Source organism: Eschscholzia californica, unplaced genomic scaffold, assembly GCF_041429995.1.
Source record: "Eschscholzia californica isolate CP2 unplaced genomic scaffold, dmEscCali1.0.p SCAF_6, whole genome shotgun sequence".
Taxonomy (NCBI): Eukaryota; Viridiplantae; Streptophyta; class Magnoliopsida; order Ranunculales; family Papaveraceae; genus Eschscholzia; species Eschscholzia californica.
The window spans coordinates 39,195,051-39,217,420 of NW_028238483.1; the positions used below are offsets into that span (position 1 = coordinate 39,195,051).

At 36.0% G+C, this 22,370-nt stretch overlaps 5 protein-coding genes across 5 annotated transcripts; all 5 read left to right on the forward strand.

Moving 5' to 3' along the window:
• Window positions 1-2,871: 2,871 nt before the first annotated feature.
• On the forward strand, window positions 2,872-4,441 carry LOC147534675 (uncharacterized). Its single transcript, XM_086650616.1, has 5 exons — window positions 2,872-3,151; window positions 3,275-3,372; window positions 3,472-3,549; window positions 3,668-3,741; window positions 3,818-4,441. The coding sequence occupies exons 1-5, from the start codon at window positions 3,013-3,015 to the stop codon at window positions 4,188-4,190; spliced, it is 762 nt and encodes a 253-aa protein (XP_086506742.1). The 5' UTR covers window positions 2,872-3,012; the 3' UTR covers window positions 4,191-4,441.
• A 2,105-nt stretch (window positions 4,442-6,546) lies between these two features.
• On the forward strand, window positions 6,547-8,027 carry LOC147534676 (uncharacterized). Its single transcript, XM_086648855.1, has 5 exons — window positions 6,547-6,828; window positions 6,932-7,014; window positions 7,107-7,184; window positions 7,303-7,376; window positions 7,469-8,027. Exons 1-5 carry the CDS (start codon window positions 6,723-6,725, stop codon window positions 7,707-7,709), a joined length of 582 nt encoding a protein of 193 aa, XP_086504981.1. The 5' UTR covers window positions 6,547-6,722; the 3' UTR covers window positions 7,710-8,027.
• Window positions 8,028-9,182: 1,155 nt separating this feature from the next.
• LOC147534677 (uncharacterized) lies at window positions 9,183-10,598 on the forward strand. Its single transcript, XM_086651289.1, has 4 exons — window positions 9,183-9,440; window positions 9,537-9,682; window positions 9,791-9,864; window positions 9,946-10,598. Exons 1-4 carry the CDS (start codon window positions 9,332-9,334, stop codon window positions 10,217-10,219), a joined length of 603 nt encoding a protein of 200 aa, XP_086507415.1. The 5' UTR covers window positions 9,183-9,331; the 3' UTR covers window positions 10,220-10,598.
• A 3,619-nt stretch (window positions 10,599-14,217) lies between these two features.
• LOC147534678 (uncharacterized) lies at window positions 14,218-15,937 on the forward strand. The gene is made up of 5 exons (XM_086648661.1): window positions 14,218-14,545; window positions 14,645-14,742; window positions 14,838-14,915; window positions 15,013-15,086; window positions 15,163-15,937. The coding sequence occupies exons 1-5, from the start codon at window positions 14,443-14,445 to the stop codon at window positions 15,605-15,607; spliced, it is 798 nt and encodes a 265-aa protein (XP_086504787.1). The 5' UTR covers window positions 14,218-14,442; the 3' UTR covers window positions 15,608-15,937.
• Window positions 15,938-17,928: 1,991 nt separating this feature from the next.
• On the forward strand, window positions 17,929-22,215 carry SCO1 (Translation elongation factor EFG/EF2 protein). The gene is made up of 4 exons (XM_086647254.1): window positions 17,929-18,300; window positions 19,196-20,610; window positions 20,950-21,462; window positions 21,854-22,215. The coding sequence occupies exons 1-4, from the start codon at window positions 18,060-18,062 to the stop codon at window positions 22,019-22,021; spliced, it is 2,337 nt and encodes a 778-aa protein (XP_086503380.1). The 5' UTR covers window positions 17,929-18,059; the 3' UTR covers window positions 22,022-22,215.
• The last annotated feature ends 155 nt before the right edge of the window (window positions 22,216-22,370 follow it).

Genomic DNA, 22,370 nt, shown 5'->3' on the forward strand with positions numbered 1-22,370 from the left:
TTTTACTAATGTAACCCTATTCTTGTGAGAAATCAACAAAACTACCTCTGGTTGTTGGGCGGTATGTTAATGCATTCACCCCTTGCAGAGACTTGAAAACCCGCACACATTTTGTAATGACTTTGTATCGAAGAAGAAGAATACGAGTATGACACGAGTTTTTTTTTTTAACTTTTAGTGAGACTTCAATTTTATATTTCGTGTTGAATATTTACATGACTTTGGATCAATATAATGTTACTTGAAAAAAAAAGATAAATATATTGACATGCTAACTCTTTTAAAGATTTATTAACCCCACGAAGTCAAAGTCACTGCGTTCTTTTTTTACTTGGCCACGGCTTTGGGAAATAAAGAAAAATCTCTGGGGAATAAAGACTTGAGAGACATATTTTCTTTTTAGACAAAAATTGACATGATTGTTATTAACCCCCTAATCTTCATCTCCTCACATCTTCATATCAAGTCCCAAGAACAACAAAGTAAATCAACCTACCAAATGCTCAAAATATGACCAACAAAAGATAAATTACATATTGATACCATTAAAGAAAGAAATTTTTTTCACAAATCTCATTTAAAAGCTTCAACCAATCCACATGCTCATCTAAAATCTAAATTCCTCATTAGAGTTAGTCACCACCTCCATGTTTTCTTCTATAGAACTAACATTACAAAAATTTTCTTTTTGTGCCTAAATCTCACTCTACAATTATCAAAATTTACCTTCAATAGGCAGGAATGAACAACAAGCACAAGAATCATAACAAACGCTAAGTTATAGAAACTTGTTTCCATAGGAAACCCTACATGAGGGAGATAGAGATAGATAATTTAGAAACCCTAGATTAGGGAGAGAGATGGAGAGAGAAAGAGAACGACAGAAAGAGTGAGGGGGAGAGAGAGAACGAGAGAGAGGGGGGGAAAGAGAGAACGCCAGAGAGAGGGGGAGAGAGAACGACAGAGAGAGGGGAAGAGAGAGAACGACAGAGAGAGGAGAAGAGAGAGAACGACAGAGAGAGGAGAGAGAGAGAGAGAGAGAGAGGGAGAGAGTTTGTGAGATTCAGTGGGAGAAAGAGGAAGAAAGGAGGGATAATGAAGAATGAAGATTAGGAGGTTAATAACAATCATGTCAATTTTTGGTCTAAAAAGAAAATATGTCTCTAAGTCTCCCAGAGATTTTTCTTTATTCCCCAAAATCGCGGCCTTTTACTTCATTTCCTTTTCACTTCTGCTCACTTCCGCCAATTGTTCACTTCAAATTGTGTAACTAATTTAGATTTTATAGGATTGCGGAGTTTAAGTTAGTTCCAACTAATCGTAGAAGATTATGGTAATGATTATGTCATATCTTTTTAAGATTTTTTTATGCTACCATTTTATTTTCTTAATATTATTATTTTGGCTCTTTATATTTCTATCCTTACATGGTTTGACGATGTTTTCCTTTTCGACAAATTTCTGTTATTTCCTGTAAATGTACCTTATCTAATGGTCTTAGATATCGGACCAGAGAGATGTGTATGTTTATAATATTTTTTGGTGATTTCTCCCCAAAATTTGTGTTATGATAATATTTTTTCAAGATACCGTGGCTTTAGGGCATAAAAAAAATCTCCTGAGTTAATACAGATTTAATCACCATATTGACTTATGGAGCACATTTATCTTTTACCTAAAAAACTGACGTGATTGAAAATTTCCTCACATTTATTTTCATCTTCTCTTTATCCACTTCCACCATTATTTGATTGAAAAGTGACTTTAGGGAAGTGTGCGGAGGACATGTACGAGTCATCAACCATAGTTGGTCGACCACGAAACATTTTGTGACAGACATACTACCAAACTCTCGAAGAGGGTTTCACCAGAAACCTTCTTCGAGGTGTAATTCCGACGAAGGGAACACTTTTCTTTGCCAAAACTACGATGTGAGAGGGAAATAAGGGTGAGAGATGGAAAAGGTAGTAAGAGAGAAATAAGGGTGAGAGATGGAAAAGGTAGTAAGAGAGAAATACAATAAGGGAGGCGCGAGATAAGATCGAGAGCTAGACAGATTGTAAGAGAGAGCAAGAGAAGGAGAGAGAAAGATATTGGGAGACGAAGATTAAAAGGTAAATTTTAACCAAGTAAATGTCCGAGCTAAAAAATAAATATGTCCCCTAGATCAATGTTAACTACCTAAGTCTTTATGCCTAAGAAAATTTTTTATGCCCCAATGATGATAATTGGTTTGAGCATAGCTTACTTTATTCCAAGTTCTAGAAATTTTGTTTTACGTTTGGTTAAATTTTTGTTTTTTTTTTATGAAAGGGTTAAATTTTTGTTGCGTTCGCTTTATTTATTTTAACTACCCTATTTACATAAAATAAGTAACTTTTAAATTGCCAATCAGGGAGTCCTACAGACACAAAACAATTTGATTCAATTTGTGACTTGATGACTTACCTTTACTAAAGGCAAAATAATTCAAGGCCTGACTACGATCTGGACCGTTTTTTCACCCGCGGACTGAGTGTTGTATCATGAATTAAGACAAGATCTTTTATACACTTCAGTAGTTATCAGTTAATTTAGATTGATGAAAATAGTGTACCCCATTCCCCTAACCATCTTCAACTATCTCTTTCTTGATTGTGTACTCTAAGGTCTAACAATATTTTCTCTTGTCCAGCCTTTCATCCCTTGAATCAAAATTGATGTTGACCCATATTTGTAATTGTTGACTATCATTAACTGCCAAACCCTAACTGAAATTTAGTTTTTCTTGTTGAAAGTAACAGAATTTTTTTCTTGTCAGATTCTTGATTTCCAAATCTTGGGGGTATTAATTAGAGTAGTATTAATAGGTGATAAAGGCTTCTTCTCCTTTCTCTCATCCAAAGTTAAAAAAAAACTTCTCAGACTAATTTCATCAACCACCCACCAAAAACCTTCTACTTCTTCTTCTTCTTCTTCTTATCAGACTTTCTCTCTCTCCTAATCTTCATCTGTTCCCCTGTTTCAACTAGTATGATGTCATATAGTTTCTCTCTCTACAAACGGAAAAGGTATGTTGAACCCCATACCATTCTCATAATATTAAGTCCCACATTGGACCAGGAATTCGCGTCCATTTCGACCACGCTTGTCAATCAAATATTCTCCAAAGGTATTTTAATCCAATTTCACTTGTCTTTCATTTCACTTCTCTCTCTCTCTCTCTCTCTCTCTCTATATATATATATATATATATATATATATCTAATGACTAATGTGGTTATCATTTTTACAGTGAGTAAATTGACTAATCAGTGTAATACTGCATATGAAGTTATTAAACAACTCAAGGATTTGGCCTACATTCAATTTTACCAAAAAATACCTCCTCCAGTAATTTACAATCTTAATTCTTCTTGAAATTCAAAAATTTGAGTTTTCTTGATTTATTTGATGATGAATTTTTCATTTTATTTTCTTCTGATTGTTTAGAGGGAAGAAAGAGTCATAGTGATAACAGAATTCAAATTGTTTGATATGACTTGTTTTGAATTTCTTCAAAGGGTTAAGGTAATAACTACATTAATTGTCATTATACATAATGTCTCTTTAATTCATCTCTTCCTCCTCTCTATTTGTTTCTCTCTCTCCTCTCTTTCTAAAATTGCAATGAATTATCAAACTGCAGCAAATCCGCAGTCCTCCTGGATACATACATGTTGCCGTTGTCGATCCTGATTTTAAAAGAACAAGGCAGTTTAGGTATAATATTATTAAGATTACCCACTACTTGTTCATTCTTAAAGATTCTTGATTCTTGATTATGGTTGTTAATTAGATGTAATCAAGGGGGAGGACATTATTACAAGAAGCCTATGGATACATTTGCAATAGAATTGTTTAAACTTGATATACTTCGTAGAGAAGCTCCAAGACAAGACGCTCAACGTTTTGTCGAATTCCAAAGACGAGAAGCTGCAAGAGTAGAAAGTCGTTTATTCCTATTCGAAAGACAAAGACTAGAAGCTCTTCGTATTGAAGAAGCACAAGGATCTCAGGAAGAAAAGGAGTTTTTTGGTTTCAAAGAAGAAACACAAGAAGCTCTTACTACTGAAGAAGCACCAAGAGAAGAAACTCAAAGACAAGAGGCTCTTGGTAATGAAGAAGCACAAACACAAGAAGCTCTTACTACTGAAGAAGCTCAAAGGTAGTTTGAGTCACCAAGGAAGATGTATACTTACTTTGACCTGTCTTGATTTTCTCATGAAATAAGGTTTCACAATAAAGAGAATATCGATCGACTTAAACTACTACTGTTTTTTCTTATTGTTGTTTTGTACTAGAGGCACATTGTAGCTTGGTAAATTTCTATTTTTTCTTATTGTGCCTTCGCTTTTTTTTTTTCATTTTTTTGGGGTCGTCTAGACAGCAATGGACAATGATAACATTATGCCTTCTTTTTTGGAGAACTTGTCATATTTTAGTATTACTTAAAATTCGATTTTGAGCATGTAATTTTACTCGTTCTCTCTCAAGTCTCACCGTCTACTTTATACCTCTATAACAATCTCTGAAAAAATCCAACATTCACTTACTCTTTTAAACCTTCAATGAGCTCTATGTAAACTTTTAAACTAAAAGGGAAATAAGAAGAAACAGAGAAGATACGAATTTTTGGGATATTTTGGATTGTTCCGGGTAATGTCATACTTTCCTACGCACCAAGCATCGAGGCCGATGTATTTATACCATAGTTGTTATCTTTATATTGGTTGTTATTACATTAGAATCTAATCGTCTATAATGAAATATGATATTGTCTATATTATATTCACTTGTGGAGTAATAACTTTCATGCATCTAATTTTGTTAACCGGGATGTGAAGATCCTGCCTCAAAAGGGATCAATGTTGGCACTCAAGTAACTAAAGTAACGACAAACATAGCTCCATTAGAGGACAATGTTCTAGAGTATTTAAGTTGAAGAAAAGTCTCGACGTATACAAAATGTAGGCCCATCTTCACAAGATCAAGTTATTGAAACTCTGGCTCAAAATGTTGAAGTTGAAGAAAAGGAAGAAAACTAACAAGGTATTGATGAGGAGAAAAATGGACCAGATTCTATCCATGCTGCAAGCATGGAAGAGAAAGTAAATCATCTATTTTTACTCCAAAGAGCAGAAAAATATTATTGAATCATTGGTGTCAAGGGTAGGTAATTTATTATTGTCACAGGCGGAACTACAGCTTGGCCTGAGGGGGCCATGACCCCCTCGACCTAGCCGCAACGGCTTACACTATAACCATGATTCCAAGAAAGGTTAACTAAAAGCAAACGTGAGATGTAGCATATGAAGTGTTTTAGCTTTCTGGTAGTAGAGTGGGGTTACAACCTCACCCACAAGGGACCATTCATTCAAAAGGACTGGACAATAAAAAATATGTGTCTCTTTTAGCAAAAGTTTTGTCTCAAAAACCTTTATTTAAAAGACGTTTTCAAGTGATGAAAATAATATGAAATTAACCAAAATCTTAGTTTTTAACTGATGGTACTAGTCTTATTTCACATTATATAAAGATCATTATTATAAGTGAAGCATAAATATAAAATCTAAATAACTCGTCAAATAAAAATAACCGATTGCGTGTTAGATTGGCCCCCTTAGATTTTAGTCCCGATTCCGTCCCTGATTATTGTCTAACTATGTTTTCGTACATTATTAATGTTGGTTACTCGGTTGGTACAATTTTCACAAAGTATGGAGCTAACAAGAACCTCCTCCTGCAGAATCCATGTGGGAAGGGGACTAACTTCAAATTGGAGATGAAACTTAACAAGTCCGAGAACATGTATATAGAGTCCTAGAAGAAGGTGCCATTTAAAAGAACCAGTACCTTATCTTTTTTCAGATTGGAGAATTGCAAGATGAAAATTTTGAGTTGACTACAAAATTGGAAGGGGCTAATGCCAAGCTTGAAGAGATGTACATGTGTCCCTATTCATTCACGTAACCATCCTTGTTCACATTTTCTTTTGTGGGTCTTGACATTTTTGTTGTTAAAGTAAAAAAAATGCTCCTTTAGTAGTAGTTGAAGTAAAATTGAAAAAAGTAAATGTCCATCTCTCTGGTGCATTTGGGTCATTGAAGGATGTAATAAGTTTGTCGGATTAGGTTTACAATGAATGTCAACAGAACTGTAAAGGGGTTTGCTAAAGGATATGGAAATGAAATGAAGGTCGAGAAAACTGTGAAAGGTGTTAGTTAGTAAAGCTGGTGATAATGGATAGTATAGCCCCATTCCCCTAACTAACTCCAACTAACCCTTTCTTGATTCTGTGCTTTAAGATCTACAATATTTTCTCATGATCGTGCCTTTCATCCGTTTGATCAAAACTGATTTTGACTCATATTTGTAATTGTTGACTGTCATTAACTGCCAAACTCTAACTGAAATTCAGTTATTCTGTTTCAAGTAACAGAATTTTTTTTCTTCTACCTGATTCTTGATTTCCAAATCTTGGGTGGGGTATTAATTAGAGTAGTATTAATAGGTGATTAAAGGCTTCTCGTTTATCTCATCCAAAATTTGACCCAGAGCTTCTCACTAATCTCATCAACCAGAAACCTTCTTCTTCTTCTTATCAGACTTTCTCTCTCTTAATCTTCTTCATTTGTTCCCCTGTTTTAACTACTAGTGTGAGATTAACATCTTGTTTCTCTCTCTCTCTCTACAAACTGACAATGGCTGCTGATTATACCCCTACCTTTCTCATGGTAATAAGTCCCACTTTGGACCAGGAATTCGTATCCACTTACTACACACTTGTCGACCAAACATTCTCAAATGGTATTTTTAATCCTCATTCAACTCCACTTCTCTCTCATTTCACTTCTCTCTCTCTCTCTCTCTCTCTCTCTCTCTCTCTCTAATGTGGTTATCATTTTTATAGTGATTGAACATTCCTGTTGGGAGGGTGGAACTACTGCTATTGAACAACTAAATGAGTTGGTCTACAATCAACAATTTTCTCAGGTAAATTGACAATCTTAATTCTTCTTCAAATTCAGAATTTGAGTTTCTTGATTTCATGATGACTTTTCATTTCTTCTTCTTCTTATTTTTAGAGAAAAGAAAGAGTCATAGTGATAACAGATTTCATATTGTCTGATATGCATTGTTATGAGTTTCTTGCAAGGGTTAAGGTAATAACTACAATTGTCTTTATACATAATGTCTCTTTCATTGATCTCTCCCTACTCTCTATTTGTTTCTCTCTCTCTCTCTCTCTTTCTAAAATTGCAATGAATTATCAAACTGCAGCAAATCCGCAGTCCTCCTGGATACATACATGTTGCTGTTGTCGATCCTAAGTTTCGACTTCCAAGAAAAACTGGGTATAATAAGATTACCCACTAGTTCATTCTTAAAGATTACCCACTAGTTCATTCTTAAAGATTCTTTATTATTGATTATGGTTGTTGATTAGTTGTAAGCAAAGAGGAGCACAGTATTACAGGGAGCCTATGAGTACTATTGAAATGGGATTGTTTCAAAGTGAAATAATTCGTAAAGAAGCTGAAATACAAGAAGAACTTCGTATTCAATCCCAAGCACAAAGGCAAGACGCTCTTCGTATTCAAGAACCACAAAGACAACAAGCTCCTCGTAATGAAGTAGCTCAGAGGCAACTTGGGTTACCAATGAAGAGGAAAAGAAGTAAATATTGATTCTCTCTTGATTTTCTCATAACACAAGGTGAAATTTCCAATAAAGAGAATATCGATCGACTTACACTACTGCTGTTTTTTTTCTTATTTTGGTACTAGAGGCACATTGTAGCTTGGTAAATTTCTACTTTTTTCTTCTTTTTTTGTCATGTAGAGAGAGGATTACAACACTATGCCTTCTTCTCTTCTTTTTTTTTTCGTTCTTTTGGGATCGTCTAGACATCAATGTAGAAAGAAAGAGAGGTGGTCTTAAGAGTGACTTTTTGTAATCTTGTATGCATTTACAGCAATGGACAATGATAACACTGCCTTTTCTTAGGAGAACTTGTCATACTTTAGTATTATAATTCGATTTTAAGCATGTAATTTACTTGTTCGCTCTCTCTCTCAACGTCTACTTTCTAACTCTATAATAATCCTGAAAAGTTCCAACATTCACTAACATCCCCGTAGCTTAATTTTGTCGAGCAACGAACAAAAATATAAGGAACCCATTTATTGATGATCAAATAGAAAAATAAAGTAAATTTATCGAATTCACTTGTGGAGTAATAACTTACATGCATCTAATTTTGTTAGCCGAGGTGTGAAGACCCTGCCTCAAAGGGAATAATGTTGGAACTCAAGTAACTAAAGTATCGACAAACATAGCTCCATTAGAGGACAATTCTCTATAGTTTTAAGTTGAAGAAAAGTCTCGACGTATACAAAATGTAGGTCCCTCTTCACAAGATCAAGCTATTGAAACTCTAGCTCAAGATGTTGAAGTTGAAGAAAAGGAAGAAAATCAGCAAGGTATTGACGAGGAGAAAAATGGACCAGACGATACCCATGCTGCAAGCATGGAAGAAAAAGTGAATCATCTATTTTTACTCCGTAGAGCAGAAAAAGATTATTGAATCTTTTGTGTCAAGGGTAGGTAATTTATTATTGTCCAACTATATGGTTTCGTATATTGTTAATGTCGGTTACTCGATTGGTTCAATTTTTACAAAGCATGGAGCTAACAAGAACCTCCTTCTGACTCCTGCAAAATCCATGTGGGAACAGGTCTAATTTCAAATTGGAGACGAAACTTAGCAAGTACGAGAACATGTATTTAGAGTCCAAGAAGAAGATGCTTTTTGTAACGCTTAATCTATTCCATGTTGTTTGGTTTTTCTATTTTCATGTATTTACTCTGTTTCTTTATGTCATATCGTCCGAAAAAGAACGATTACCTTATCTTTTTCAGATTGGAGAATTGGAAGATGAAAATTGAGCTGACTACAATGTTGGAATGGGCTAATGCCAAGCTTGAAGGGATATACATGTAATTGTTGACTATCATTAACTGCCAAACCCTAACTGAAATTCAGTTATCCTGTTTCAAATAACAGATTTTTTTTACTTCTATTTGATTCTTGATTTCCCAAATCTTGGGGGTATTAATTAGAGTAGTATTAATAGGTGATTAAAGGCTTCTTCTCCTTTCTCTCATCCAAAGTTAAAAAAAAAAGCTTCTTACTAATCTCATCATCAACCAGAAACCTTCTTCTTCTCATCAGACTTTCTCTCTCTTAATCTTCATCAACTGTGAGCAGATTAACATCTTGTTTCTCTCTCTCTCTACAAAACTGACAATGGATGCTGATGATGATATCTCTACCATTCTCATGGTAATAAGTCCCACTTTTGACGAGGAATTGGCATCCATTTCCAAGACATTTGTCAAAGAAAATTTCTCAAATGGTATTTTAATCTTCATCAACTGTGAGCAGATTAACATTTTGTTTCTCTCTCTCTCTCTCTCTCTCTCTCTCTCTAATGTGGTTGTCATTTTTGCAGTGAATAGATTTCCCATTATACGGAATACTGGAACTGCTTCTATTGAACGTCTCCATCGTTTGGCGTCCAAACAATTAAGAGTCATAGTGATAACAGAATTCGATTTTCCTGATATGACTTGTTATTATTTTCTTCAAAGAGTTAAGGTAATAACTACAATTGTCATTATACATTCTCTATTTGTTTCTCTCTCTCTCTCTCTCTCTCTTTCTCTCTAATTCTCTCTCAAATTGCAATGAATTATCAAACTGCAGCAAATCCGCAGTCCTCTTGGATACATACATGTTGCTGTTGTCGATCCTGATTTTCAAGAAACAAAGCAAATTAGGTATATACTATTGAGATTAGTAGATTAGCCTTTTGTTCATTCTTTAAAGATTCTTGATTATTGATTATGGTTGTTAATTAGATGTAATCAAGGAGGAGCACAGTATTATGTGAAGCCTATGGGTACATTTGAAATGGAATTGTTTAAAACTGAAATACTTCGTAAAGAAGCTCAAATACAAGAAGCTCGAAATATTCAATTCAAAGCACAAAGACAAGACACTCTTCGTATTCCAAAAGCACAAAGACAAGACACTCTTCGTATTCCAAAAGCACAAAGACAAGACGCTCTTCGTATTCAAGAACCACAAAGACAAGAAGCTCCTCGTAATGAAGTAGAAGAGGAAAAGATGTAGAATTTGATTCTGTCTTGATTTTCTCATAACACAAGGTTTCACAATAAAGAGAATATCGATCGACTTAAACTACTACTGTTTTTTCTTATTGTTGTTTGGTACTAGAGGCACATTGTAGCTTCGTAAAATTCTCTATTTATTTTTTTTTTATCTTTTTTGTCATCTAGACACCAATGTAGAGAGAGGATTATAACACTATGCCTTCTTTTCTTTTTTCGTTCTTTTGGGATCGTCTACACATCAATGTAAAAAAGAGACAGAGGAGAGTGAGTTACTTGTAATCTTGTATGCATTTACAGCAATGCACAATGATAACACTATGCCTTTTTTTGGAGAATTTATCATATTTTAGTATTAAAATTCGATTTTGAGCATGTAATTTTACTTGTTCGTTCTCCCTCACCGTCTACTTTCTATATCTATAACAATGCTGAAAAGTTCCAACATTCACATACATCCCCGTACCTTAATTTTGTAGAACAACGAACAAAAATAGAAGGAACTCATTATCGACGATCAAAGAGAAAAATAAAGTTTATTGAATTCACTTGTGGAGTAATAACTTACATGCATCTAATATTGTTAGCCGGATGTGAAGACCCTGCCTCAAAGGGAACAATGTTGGCACTCAAGTAACTAAAGTATCAACAAACATAGCTCCATTAGAGGACGATTCTCTATAGTTTTAAGTTGAAGGAAATCTCGACCTATACAAAATGTAAGTCCATCTTCACAAGATCAAACTATTGAAACTCTAGCTCAAAATGTTGAAGTTGAAGAAAAGGAAGAAAATCAGCAAGGTGTTGACGAGGAGAAAAATGGACCAGATGCTACCCATGCTGCAAGCATGGAAAAAATAGTAAATCATCTATTTTTACTCCGAAGATCAGAAAAAGATATTGAATCTTTGAGTAGTAATTTATTACTATTGTCTAACAATGGTTTCGTAACTCGGTTGGTCCGATCTTCACAAAGCGTGGAGCTAACAAGAACCTCCTCCTGCAGAATCCATGTGGGAATGAGAGTAACTTCAAATTGGAGATGAAACTTAGCAAGTCCGAGAATATGTATATAGAGCCCTAGAAGAATGTGCTAATGCTTAATCTATTCCATGTTGTTTGGTTTTTCTATTTTCATGTATTTACTTTCTGTAAGTCATATAGTCCTAAAAAGAATCAGTACCTTATCTTTTTTCAGATTGGAGAATTGGAAGATGAAAATTTGAGTTGACTACAAAGTTGGAATGGGCTAATAATGCCAAGCTTGAAGGGATATACATGTCTCCCTGGCTCCCTGTTCAAGTCTTCATTCATGTAACCATCCTTGTTCACATTTTCCTTTATGGGTGTTGGCATTTTTGTTGTTAAAGTACAAAGTGTCTGGTGCATTCCTTATCCTCGAATCAAGAATTCAAGATGGGTCGGAGTGCGATTTTTTTTATGTAGAGTCGAGTTCTGGAGGCTTGATTTGAGAAGAGGCCTGTTCAATTGGGAAGTGGGGGAGGCTAATAATCTGCTGGAAGTCATTTCCCCTTTCTCCATATCCGATCAGTCTGACTCTAGAATTTGGAGATCAACCCGGTTTAAGGATTTAACGGTTAACTACCTATATAACATTTTAGACCCTGGGAACCAAGAGTGCTCTCCCATCTTCAAAGAGATTTGGAAGAAGAATATCCCCGAGAGGGTTAATGTCTTCTTATGGGCTGTGTGCTTGGAGAAAAGTGCCGACTATGGATAAATGGAGATTAAGAGGATTGGCAACTCCTAATAGATGCCCTTTGTGTGGGATGGGGGAAGAATCTGGGCCTCACCTGTTCATTTTTTGTGATATCTCTTTGAGTGTGTGGTTCAGTTTCATTAACAACTTAGGGATTTTGTGGGCGTTTCCTAGTTCGGTTGCTGCTATCCTTTTGGCTTGGAAAGGCATTAAAAGATCTAAGCATAGACGTAACATCATCAACATGATACCTAAAGCTATCATTTGGGCGATTTGGAAGGGGAGAAACGATTCAATTTTTTCAGACAAATCTCAAACTAAGGATAAAATTATCTTCTCGGTTAAATGCCTCATTTACCTCTAGAGTAGACAATACCCTTGGGCTAGGAGTGTATCTTTTGTCAGTATGGTGGAGTGTTCGAACTCTTTCATTGTCTCATTATGATGGTGTATGTTGTTTGCTTTTTCTTGTTTTTTGTCTTTGCTCTTTTCTTTCCTCTGTAATCTCACTTTAGGAGTCTTTTCCCCATTTCCTCTTATATTAAATCATCCTATTAAAAAAAAGGTGTCTGGTGCATTTGATTGTTTCATTTGGTGTGTTTAAGTCAGAATATTTTTATTTCATACCAACCCGAATATTTGACTGGGGGTTCAAAAGAGACTCTCGAGAATGGTTCTTGACTTAGTTGTTTAGAATGATGAAAATAGGGTTATTTCTCGATTGACCCCCCTAAAGTGTGACCCGATTGGTATTTTAACTTTCCAAGGTTGCCCTTTTCTTTTTCTTCTCTCATTTTGGATTTAGTCCCTAATAATTATCTCTCTTCATTTTCTATCTTCATCATCTTTTTCCTTTCTCTATCTAAAGAGACCTCCGTTAATGGAGGTCATTAAAGTGACATTTTTTCAAAATATTTATTCTTCTCATCTCGAATTTCATATTGCAGTTCTTCTCCATCTCTCGAACCGCTACTTTCTTTCTCCACAAAAAAGAACGTTCTTCAAACAAATATTTCAGCTTAAATACAAAATTTCTTTAGGAGGGAGAAAGAGCTCTAATTCTCTTCACATACACTTCGACGCCTTCTTGAATCTCCAGACATTCACCAAGGCCCTGCTTGTTATGATGCTCTTAGTGCAAAACTTGTTGAAAAATCGGGATTCGATTTATGTTTCATGAGTGGTATGATTGATGATTACCCCTAACATTTCCCCCATTTCAGTTCTTCTTTCATTCTGCTTTACTTGATAATATTATTGATTTTTACAGTTTTCTGTTTTGACGAATAGATTAGGTTTACCTGATGTGGGACTAAATTCATGTAGGGAAATGGTAGAAAAAGGTCTTCAAATTACAAACATTGTGTCAATTCCTGTAATTGGAGATGAAGATAATGGATATGGCAATGCAATGGAATGAATGTCAAGAGAACTGTGAAAGGTTTTATTAAAGTTGGTTTTGCTGGCATAATTTTTGAACGTCTGGTTCATTCCTTTTACTTGCATTATTACTTCAGATTAGTATCAAGATGACAAGATGCAACACTTTTCATCAAATTAGAACCAGAGATGAGAAAGGGAAGAAGATGATGATGAAGATAGAAAATCTTTCTTTCATTTAAAATTCCAAATTTTTTACTCTCTCTCTATATATCCTTCTTTTTCTATCTCTCTTCTTAAATTTTGTTTTAATTTCCTATTGAATTTTTTTAAAAATATTTTTTAAGGACAAATAAAATAAAAAAAAATATATTTTAGAATTTTTTTGATAACTTCCATTAATGGAGGTCCCTTTATTGAGCTAACAGAAGAAGATGATGAAGATGCGAAATAAAGAGAGATTATTAAGGACTCAACCCAAAATAAGAGAAGAAAAGATACAGTAAATAGTTTTATCTTAGAAAGTTAAAATCTGACTTTTTAGTCAATACATAAAAAATCAGAAAACGGGGTCATCTCCACATTTCATATACTTTAGGGGGTCAGGCAGGAATGCGGTCATACTTTAAGGGGCCAATCGGGAAATAACCCATGAAGTCTGAAGATAGTTTAACCCGTCCCCCCTAACCAACTCCAACTAACCCTTTCTTGATTCTGTGCTTTAAGATCTACAATATTTTCTCATGATCGTGCCTTTCATCCGTTTGATTAAAACTGATTTTGACTCATATTTGTAATTGTTGACTGGCATTAACTGCCAAACTCTAACTGAAATTCAGTTATTCTGTTTCAAGTAACAGATTTTTTTTCTTCTACCCGATTCTTGATTTCCAAATCTTGGGTGGGGTATTAATTAGAGTAGTATTTAATAGGTGATTAAAGGCTTCTCTTTTATCTCATCCAAAATTTAACCCAGAGCTTCTCACTAATCTCATCAACCAGAAACCTTCTTCTTCTTCTTCTTATCAGACTTTCTCTCTCTTAATCTTCATTTGTTCCCCTGTTTTAACTACTATTGTGAGATTAACATCTTGTTTCTCTCTCTCTCTCTCTACAAACTGAAAATGTCTGCTGATATCTATACCCTTCTCATAGTAATAAGTCCCACATTGGACCAGGAATTGGCATCCATTTCCACCACACTTGTCAAACAAAAATTCTCAAATGGTATTTAAATCCTCATTCAATTTCACTTCTCTCTCTCTCTCTCTCTCTCTCTCTCTCTATATATATATCTAATGACTAATGTGGTTATCATTTTTACAGTGAGTAGATTTACTTATAGGTGGGATACTGCAACTAATGCTATTGAACATCTCCATCGTTTGGCGTCCAAACAATTAAACCCACAACAAATTCCTCAGGTAAATTGATAATCTTTAATTCTTCTTGAAATTCAGAATTTGAGTTTCTTGATTTATTTGATGACTTTCATTTTTTTTTTTCTTCTTATTTTTAGAGAAAAGAAAGAGTCATAGTGATAACAGAATTCGGATTGCTTGATATGTCTTGTTATGATTTTCTTAAAAGGGTTAAGGTAATAACTATCAATCATTATAAATTCTGTTTAATTGATCTCTCCTCTCTATTATTAGTTTCTATCTCTAAAATTGCAATGAATTATCAAACTGCAGCAAATCCCCAGTCCTCCTGGATACATACATGTTGCTGTTGTCGATCCTGTTTTTAAAAGAACAAGGCAAATTAGGTATAATATTATTAAGATTACCCACTACTTGTTCAATCTTAAAGATTCTTGATTATTGATTATGGTTGTTAATTAGATGTAATCAAGGAGGAGCTGAGTACTACTTGAAGCCTATGGATACATTTCAAATGGAATTGTTTAAATTTGAAATACTTCGTAAAGAAGCTCAAATACAAGAAACTCTACGTATTGAAGAAGCACAAAGACAAGAAGCTCATAGACAAGAAGCTCTTCGTATTCAATTCGAAGCACAAAGACAAGAAGCTCAACGACAAGAAGCTCTTCGCATTCAATTCGAAGCACAAAGACAAGAAGCTCAAAGACAAGAAACTCTTCGTATTGAATTCGAAGCACAAAGACAAGAGCCTCTTCGTATTGAATTCGAAGCACATAGACAAGAAGCTCAAAGACAAGAGGCTCTTCGTATTGAATTCGAAGCACATAGACAAGAAGCTCTTCCTAATGAAGAAGCTCAGAGGCAACTTGAGTCACGAAGGAAGAGGATAAGATGTAGATTTTGATGCTGTCTTGATTTTCACATGACACAAGGTTTCCCAATAAAGAGAATATCGATCGAGTTACACTAGTATTGTTTTTTCCTATTGTTGTTTGGTACTAGAGGCACAATGTAGCTTTGTGAAATTCTATATTTTTTTTTCTTTTTTTGTCATCTTGACACCAATGCAGAAAGAGGATTATAACACTATGCCTTCTGTTCTTTTTTTCATTCTTTTGGGGTGGTCTAGACATCAATGTGGAGGGACAGAGAGGTGGTCTTAAGAATGAGTTACTTGTACTCTTGTTTGCATTTACAGCAATGGACAATGATAACACTGTGCCTTTTTCTTTTTTGGAGAAGTTGTCATATTTTAGTACTAAATTCGATTTTGAGCATGTAATTGTATTTGTTCGTTCTCTCTCACCATCTAGTTTCCATCTCTATAACAATCCCTGTAAAGTTCCAACCTTTACTTACATCCCTGTAGCTTTATTTTGTAGAACAATGAATAAAAATAGAAGGAACCCATTTACCGATGACCAAATAGAAAAATAAAGTTATTAGTGTCAGTGAGTATAAGTGGGAGATGAAGTGAAGGGCCGATATTATTGCATATATAAGAGGGAGATGCAGTGAAGGCCCGACCGCACCGGCCCCCTGATCTTCACCACAACTTCCATGAATCACAATTATCCCTTCTAGTATATACAAGAGGGAGAGGAAGACAAAATCCTCGTTGACGGCTTCGTTCTCAGACGCACAGGGCTACTAATGTCATCGACAGAGAATAAGTACAGATGAGAGAAAATTGAGAAAGAGGCATGGTGGTAGTGGCTACACAGTGATGGTGGTGGAGATGAGTAAGAGAATTAAAAAAAAAAAATGGTGCGTGGGTTTAACAAATGACTTGGTCTAAGTCAATGGACCAAGTGGAGTACGATGTGTGTGGGTAGGGGTGGGAATCGGGCGGGTATGGGCGCCACGGGTAAAAACACTCCGGGCTCGGTCGGGTCGGGTCGGGTAGATCTTCTCTTTGACTATTAGGGTAGTCTGGTAGATCGGGCGGGTAATTTTTTATTTTCCTCTGCCCAAACCCCGCCCAAACCCACTAAAGGAGTCGGGTTGTCAGGCAACGGGCGGTTCGTGTACCGGACATAGTTCTGCATCCAAGTCTAAATCATTTTTTTATTTGTTTGTTTAGGAAATCAATTCATTTTTCTTTCATATTTTAGTAGATTGTTAATGTTATATTTTATATCGATCAAATACTGATATATATATATATATATATATATATATATATATATATATATATATATATATACACGCTTGTATTTGGTCTTAGTAATAGATCTTAGAGATCCCTCATCTAACGGCATACGTTCTCCCCGCCTTATTGAAGATTTGAAGTGGATTTCTTCTCCTAATGGATCACAAACGGGGCGAATATATATGGGCACCTATCGGGCTTGCCCTATCGACTCGGGTGTGGGCGGGAGGCCGGGCAACGGTTTTAACCCGCGCCCGCCCACCAAATTTCATCGGGTCGTGCGGGATCTACCCGTAACGGGTAGCGGGTGTCCGTGGTCAATCATGGGCTCGGGTATCCATGGACGGCTTTGGGCTCGGGGAAAGCGTTCCCACCCCTGTGTGGACATGTAAAAATCTAGTGGGTCTCTACTTACCCACTAAAAGGTAATCTATTCTAGGGTCAACCCCTTAAAATGACTTATCCACCAAAATATTTTTTTAAGATGCCTATCTTTTCTATATTTTATTAGTCAACTTTAACGGTTTCTCTGCTTACCTTTCCTTCCCTTTTGCACGAATCCTCCCCAATTCCACATGAATTTGAGGTTTAGGAGGGTTCATTTGGGATTCAAATCTAGACAAATTTTGTTGGGGCAACTGTGCTGGCAACGAGAAAGTGATGGTTGTGGCTAGAGAGGGAAAATAGTGGTAACCAACAATAACAGTAACGCCGATAAAGTGACAATGGTGACCAACTAGTATTGGTCGGAGGAGAAACCAGAAGAACTTCTTAAAGAAGTCGCGAGTAGATGGTCGACCACCTTTCTACAGGTGACCTTCTGAATTGAAGAATGAAGAGAGAAGACAATGAAGGGAATAACTTTTCAAAAGAAAGGGAGACAAACAAAAAATTGTTAAAGTTGACTAACGAAAAAAATGAAAAAAAGATCATTCTAGAAGTTGGTTGTTAATAAAGGGTCAATTTGATGAGTTGGTCATGTTTAGGGGTCAAAATAGAATTAACCCTATCTCTTTCTCTTCTTTATCCAGTTGGAAACGGATATATTTACTTTCAATTTCGAGCCAGAAGGTGGAAGCTTGGTGGGCAATTGAAGACCCCTCGTACCTCCCTCGTTATCCCTAAAAATACCACTCTCCAATCTCATCTCTAGAGAGAGAGAGAGAGATAATCACTTGGTTGGAGATTCATTCATTAGGGCAAAATGAAGGGAGAGACTATGAGAATATCTGCTACTAGTTCAACTTTCTGCTCCATCAATGGCTCAAGAAGACCACACTCTCTTTTACCCAATAGATTACTTGGACTTAACAACAGCCTTAATCGATCATCTTCTCTATCACAATTCTTTGGAAATGTTCGTCTCAGCGCGAATACTTCAAAAGTCTCAATTTTTCATGAACAGAAGAAAAGGGTCTCTATTGTTGCCATGGCTGCTGCTGAAGGTCAGATTTTTCTTCCTTTTTACTACTTCTTTTGGCGTGTTTAAGTAATTTTCATCATACCCAGTTCTCAATTTGATTGAATTTGAGTGTTTGAAGTTCTTTATTTGGTTACTGTGAAATGCTTACTTTATTGCCTGCTAAATGTTTGAAGAAATTAGTCTACCAGAAAAAAATTTGGAATAATTTGATAGCTGGTTTTGAATTTGTAAGTTTAATCTCTTAAATGATTATTTGGTGAAAAGACAATAGAGAATTGAATTAAATTTCGAGTTGTGGGTCTTTTATATAACATAATTTATATCTTGCAGACCCTCAAAACTTGAATTGTTGTCTATGATAACAATCGAATTATCTCACGATAAGTTGGAACCTTTTCCAACTCAACTAAAAAATTGAGGACTAGTATCCAAATTTTGTTGAAATTGTTCGTCTATCTTCATCACACGGAGGCTTGAAGGCCATGTTTGGTGCGCAGAATCACATTTCATAATCGTTGTTTGGTGCACGAGAATGTAACAGGGATCACATTATCAGGAGGGATATTATTCCTTCTCGAGGGGGAGTTTCAAAATTCAAACCCAGGAGGTGGGTGGGTTTGCGATTCTCTTTCCCTTGGAAGCGTCAATTAAATTAGTCTACAGACGAAATCAATCTCTTACAATCCTATTCCCAACCAAACCAAACAATACAGTATGGTGTTGTGATTACTAGGAACCACAGTACGGAATTAGTGTTCTTGATTATCACATTACTTTCCTTCATGCCAAAAACATGACCTACAAGTGATATCCTATTGGTTGAACAATGAAGAATTTTTTTCCCCCGTTTGATGTCAATTGATATATTAAGTGTTTGACTCAACTGATATTGAATTCTGTGGTTTTTTCATTTCCAGAGGGAAAGCGTGTGGTTCCATTGAAGGACTATCGAAACATAGGAATTATGGCTCACATAGATGCAGGAAAGACTACTACAACAGAAAGAATTCTCTACTATACTGGAAGAAACTACAAGATAGGTGAAGTTCACGAAGGAACGGCGACAATGGACTGGATGGAACAGGAACAAGAAAGAGGAATCACCATTACTTCTGCTGCTACTACTACCTTCTGGGATGGACATCGGATTAACATTATCGACACTCCTGGCCATGTCGATTTTACACTTGAGGTAGAACGTGCTCTTAGGGTTCTAGATGGTGCTATTTGCTTATTCGACAGTGTTGCAGGAGTTGAACCACAATCAGAAACTGTATGGAGACAAGCTGATAAATATGGTGTTCCTCGAATTTGCTTCGTTAATAAAATGGATCGACTTGGGGCAAATTTTTTCAGAACAAGGGACATGATTGTAGCAAACTTAGGTGCTAAACCTCTTGTTCTTCAAATACCCGTTGGTGCCGAAGATAATTTCAAAGGAGTTATCGATCTCGTGAGAATGAAAGCTATTCTCTGGTCTGGAGAAGAATTAGGTGCTAAATTTACATACGAGGATATCCCAGCTGATCTCGAAGAACTGGCTCAAGATTATAGAACTCAGATGATTGAAACGATAGTCGACTTAGATGATGAAGCAATGGAGAATTACCTCGAAGGAGTTGAACCAGACGAGGCCACCATTAAGAAATTAGTTAGAAAGGGAACAATCGGAGGCAGTTTTGTGCCTGTTATGTGTGGTTCGGCATTTAAGAACAAAGGAGTTCAACCTTTACTTGATGCAGTTGTCGATTATTTGCCTTCACCACTTGATATTCCACCAATGAAAGGAACTGACCCCGAAGATCCAGAAGTTGTTATTGAAAGAGCTCCAAATGATGATGAACCATTTGCTGGATTAGCTTTCAAGATCATGAGTGATCCATTTGTTGGGACTCTAACGTTTGTCCGAGTATATGCTGGGAAATTAAGTGCAGGATCTTATGTTTTAAATGCAAATAAAGGGAAGAAAGAAAGAATCGGAAGACTTTTAGAAATGCATGCCAATAGTAGAGAAGACGTTAAGGTAGCTTTAGCTGGTGATATTGTTGCTCTTGCAGGTCTGAAAGATACCATCACTGGTGAAACACTTTCTGACCCTGAGAAGCCTATCGTGCTTGAACGAATGGACTTCCCTGATCCTGTTATTAAGGTTGCAATTGAACCAAAAACTAAAGCTGATATTGATAAGATGGCAATTGGACTTATCAAGCTTGCCCAGGAAGACCCATCTTTCCATTTCTCAAGAGATGAAGAAGTCAATCAGACTGTCATTGAGGGAATGGGAGAGTTGCATCTTGAGATCATTGTCGATCGGCTTAAGAGGGAATTCAAGGTTATATATCTTAATCTTCTCTCTTCACTTCATATGAACGTTTTAACTTGTTATCCTAAGTCCTAACAAATAACCAAAACCCAAATCTTTCATATATCTTGATACGTAAATGCAGTAAACCTTGAGATGTACAGTTTTGTGTCAGAAAATGATATTTTCAGTTGCTCTGGTTTTCGAGTTCACACTTTCTTCAGTATAGAGTATATTATCCTTTAATCGATACCTTCTTCATTTTGCAACCAAATTAATCCAAGAAGTTTCAGAATCGCTCTAATTCTTTATCCTAGTCTGAAATAGTTTTCTATCTGTGTTTTTGACGACTTGATTATCACAAAACAGGTTGAAGCTAATGTGGGTGCACCCCAGGTAAACTACCGTGAAAGCATTTCAAAAATTGCAGAAGTGAAATACGTCCATAAGAAGCAATCCGGTGGACAAGGACAATTTGCGGATATTACAGTAAGATTCGAGCCAATGGAAGCAGGAACTGGATATGAATTCAAGAGTGAAATTAAAGGAGGTGCAGTACCAAGAGAATATATACCAGGAGTGATGAAAGGTTTGGAAGAATGCATGAGCAATGGTGTTCTTGCTGGCTATCCCGTTGTTGACGTTCGAGCTGTATTAACCGATGGATCTTACCACGATGTGGATTCAAGTGTATTAGCTTTCCAGCTTGCAGCTCGAGGAGCTTTCAGAGAGGGAATAAGAAAAGCTGGTCCAAGGATGCTGGAACCAATCATGAGAGTCGAAGTTGTTACACCAGAAGAACACTTGGGGGATGTCATTGGTGATTTGAACTCTAGGAGAGGTCAGATAAACAGCTTTGGTGATAAACCCGGTGGCTTAAAGGTATAACTTATCACTTTTCCTTCCCGTATACTGTTGTAAGCAAGGCCGTCAGTAGGAGTTAGAGATTATAGCAGAGGAGGTACGGACTGGATTTTGCCAGAGTCTGCACATAAAGACTTTCATGATCTGACACGAAAAATTGTTCCATGCCCATGATGAACCTAGGTTAGGTAGGTTTCATTCCCACATCCCGTGGTCTTTATAAAGAAAGACTTAACATAGCCCCCGGTCCAGTTTGTTGGGGAACGTCTCTATGTATATTGTTGTTCCAATCATCTGGTGTGATGCCCGAAAAATAAGAGAGAAAGAGGAATTCTACTTTCCTTATTGCTGAACGTATAGTCGTTTCGATTATCTAATATCTCGATTCTTGTTTTGTTTGGTTATGCAGGTGGTTGATTCCTTAGTACCTTTAGCAGAGATGTTTCAGTATGTGAGTACTCTTCGAGGTATGACAAAAGGTCGTGCTTCTTACACAATGCAGTTAGCGAAATTCGACGTTGTTCCTCAACATATTCAAAACCAACTGTCATCAAAAGAGCAAGAAGTCACTGCTTAGCCTACTCGTATCGACCGCAATCTCCATTACGAGTTTATCAATCTTGATGTCAAAACACCAAGATACTCTGCTGCACTTGTATTTTATGTCATATAATCAACTGCAACCATAAGTGTAAGCACATGACAGTTTTGTGAGAGAATTTCTTACTTATTGATTGAGCTATTTATGTTATGTTATTGTGATTGTAGTCATATTTCTCATCTCTTATTCTTTTTCTAGGTGGGTAAATTACTGACATCCCTTTATGAAATGTCACTTTTTTCATTTCAAATGAAAAACCAGACAATTGCTAGTTGTCTAAACTCCAAGTTCCGAAGTGTGTAGGGATCTCAAAAAGATGCAACAT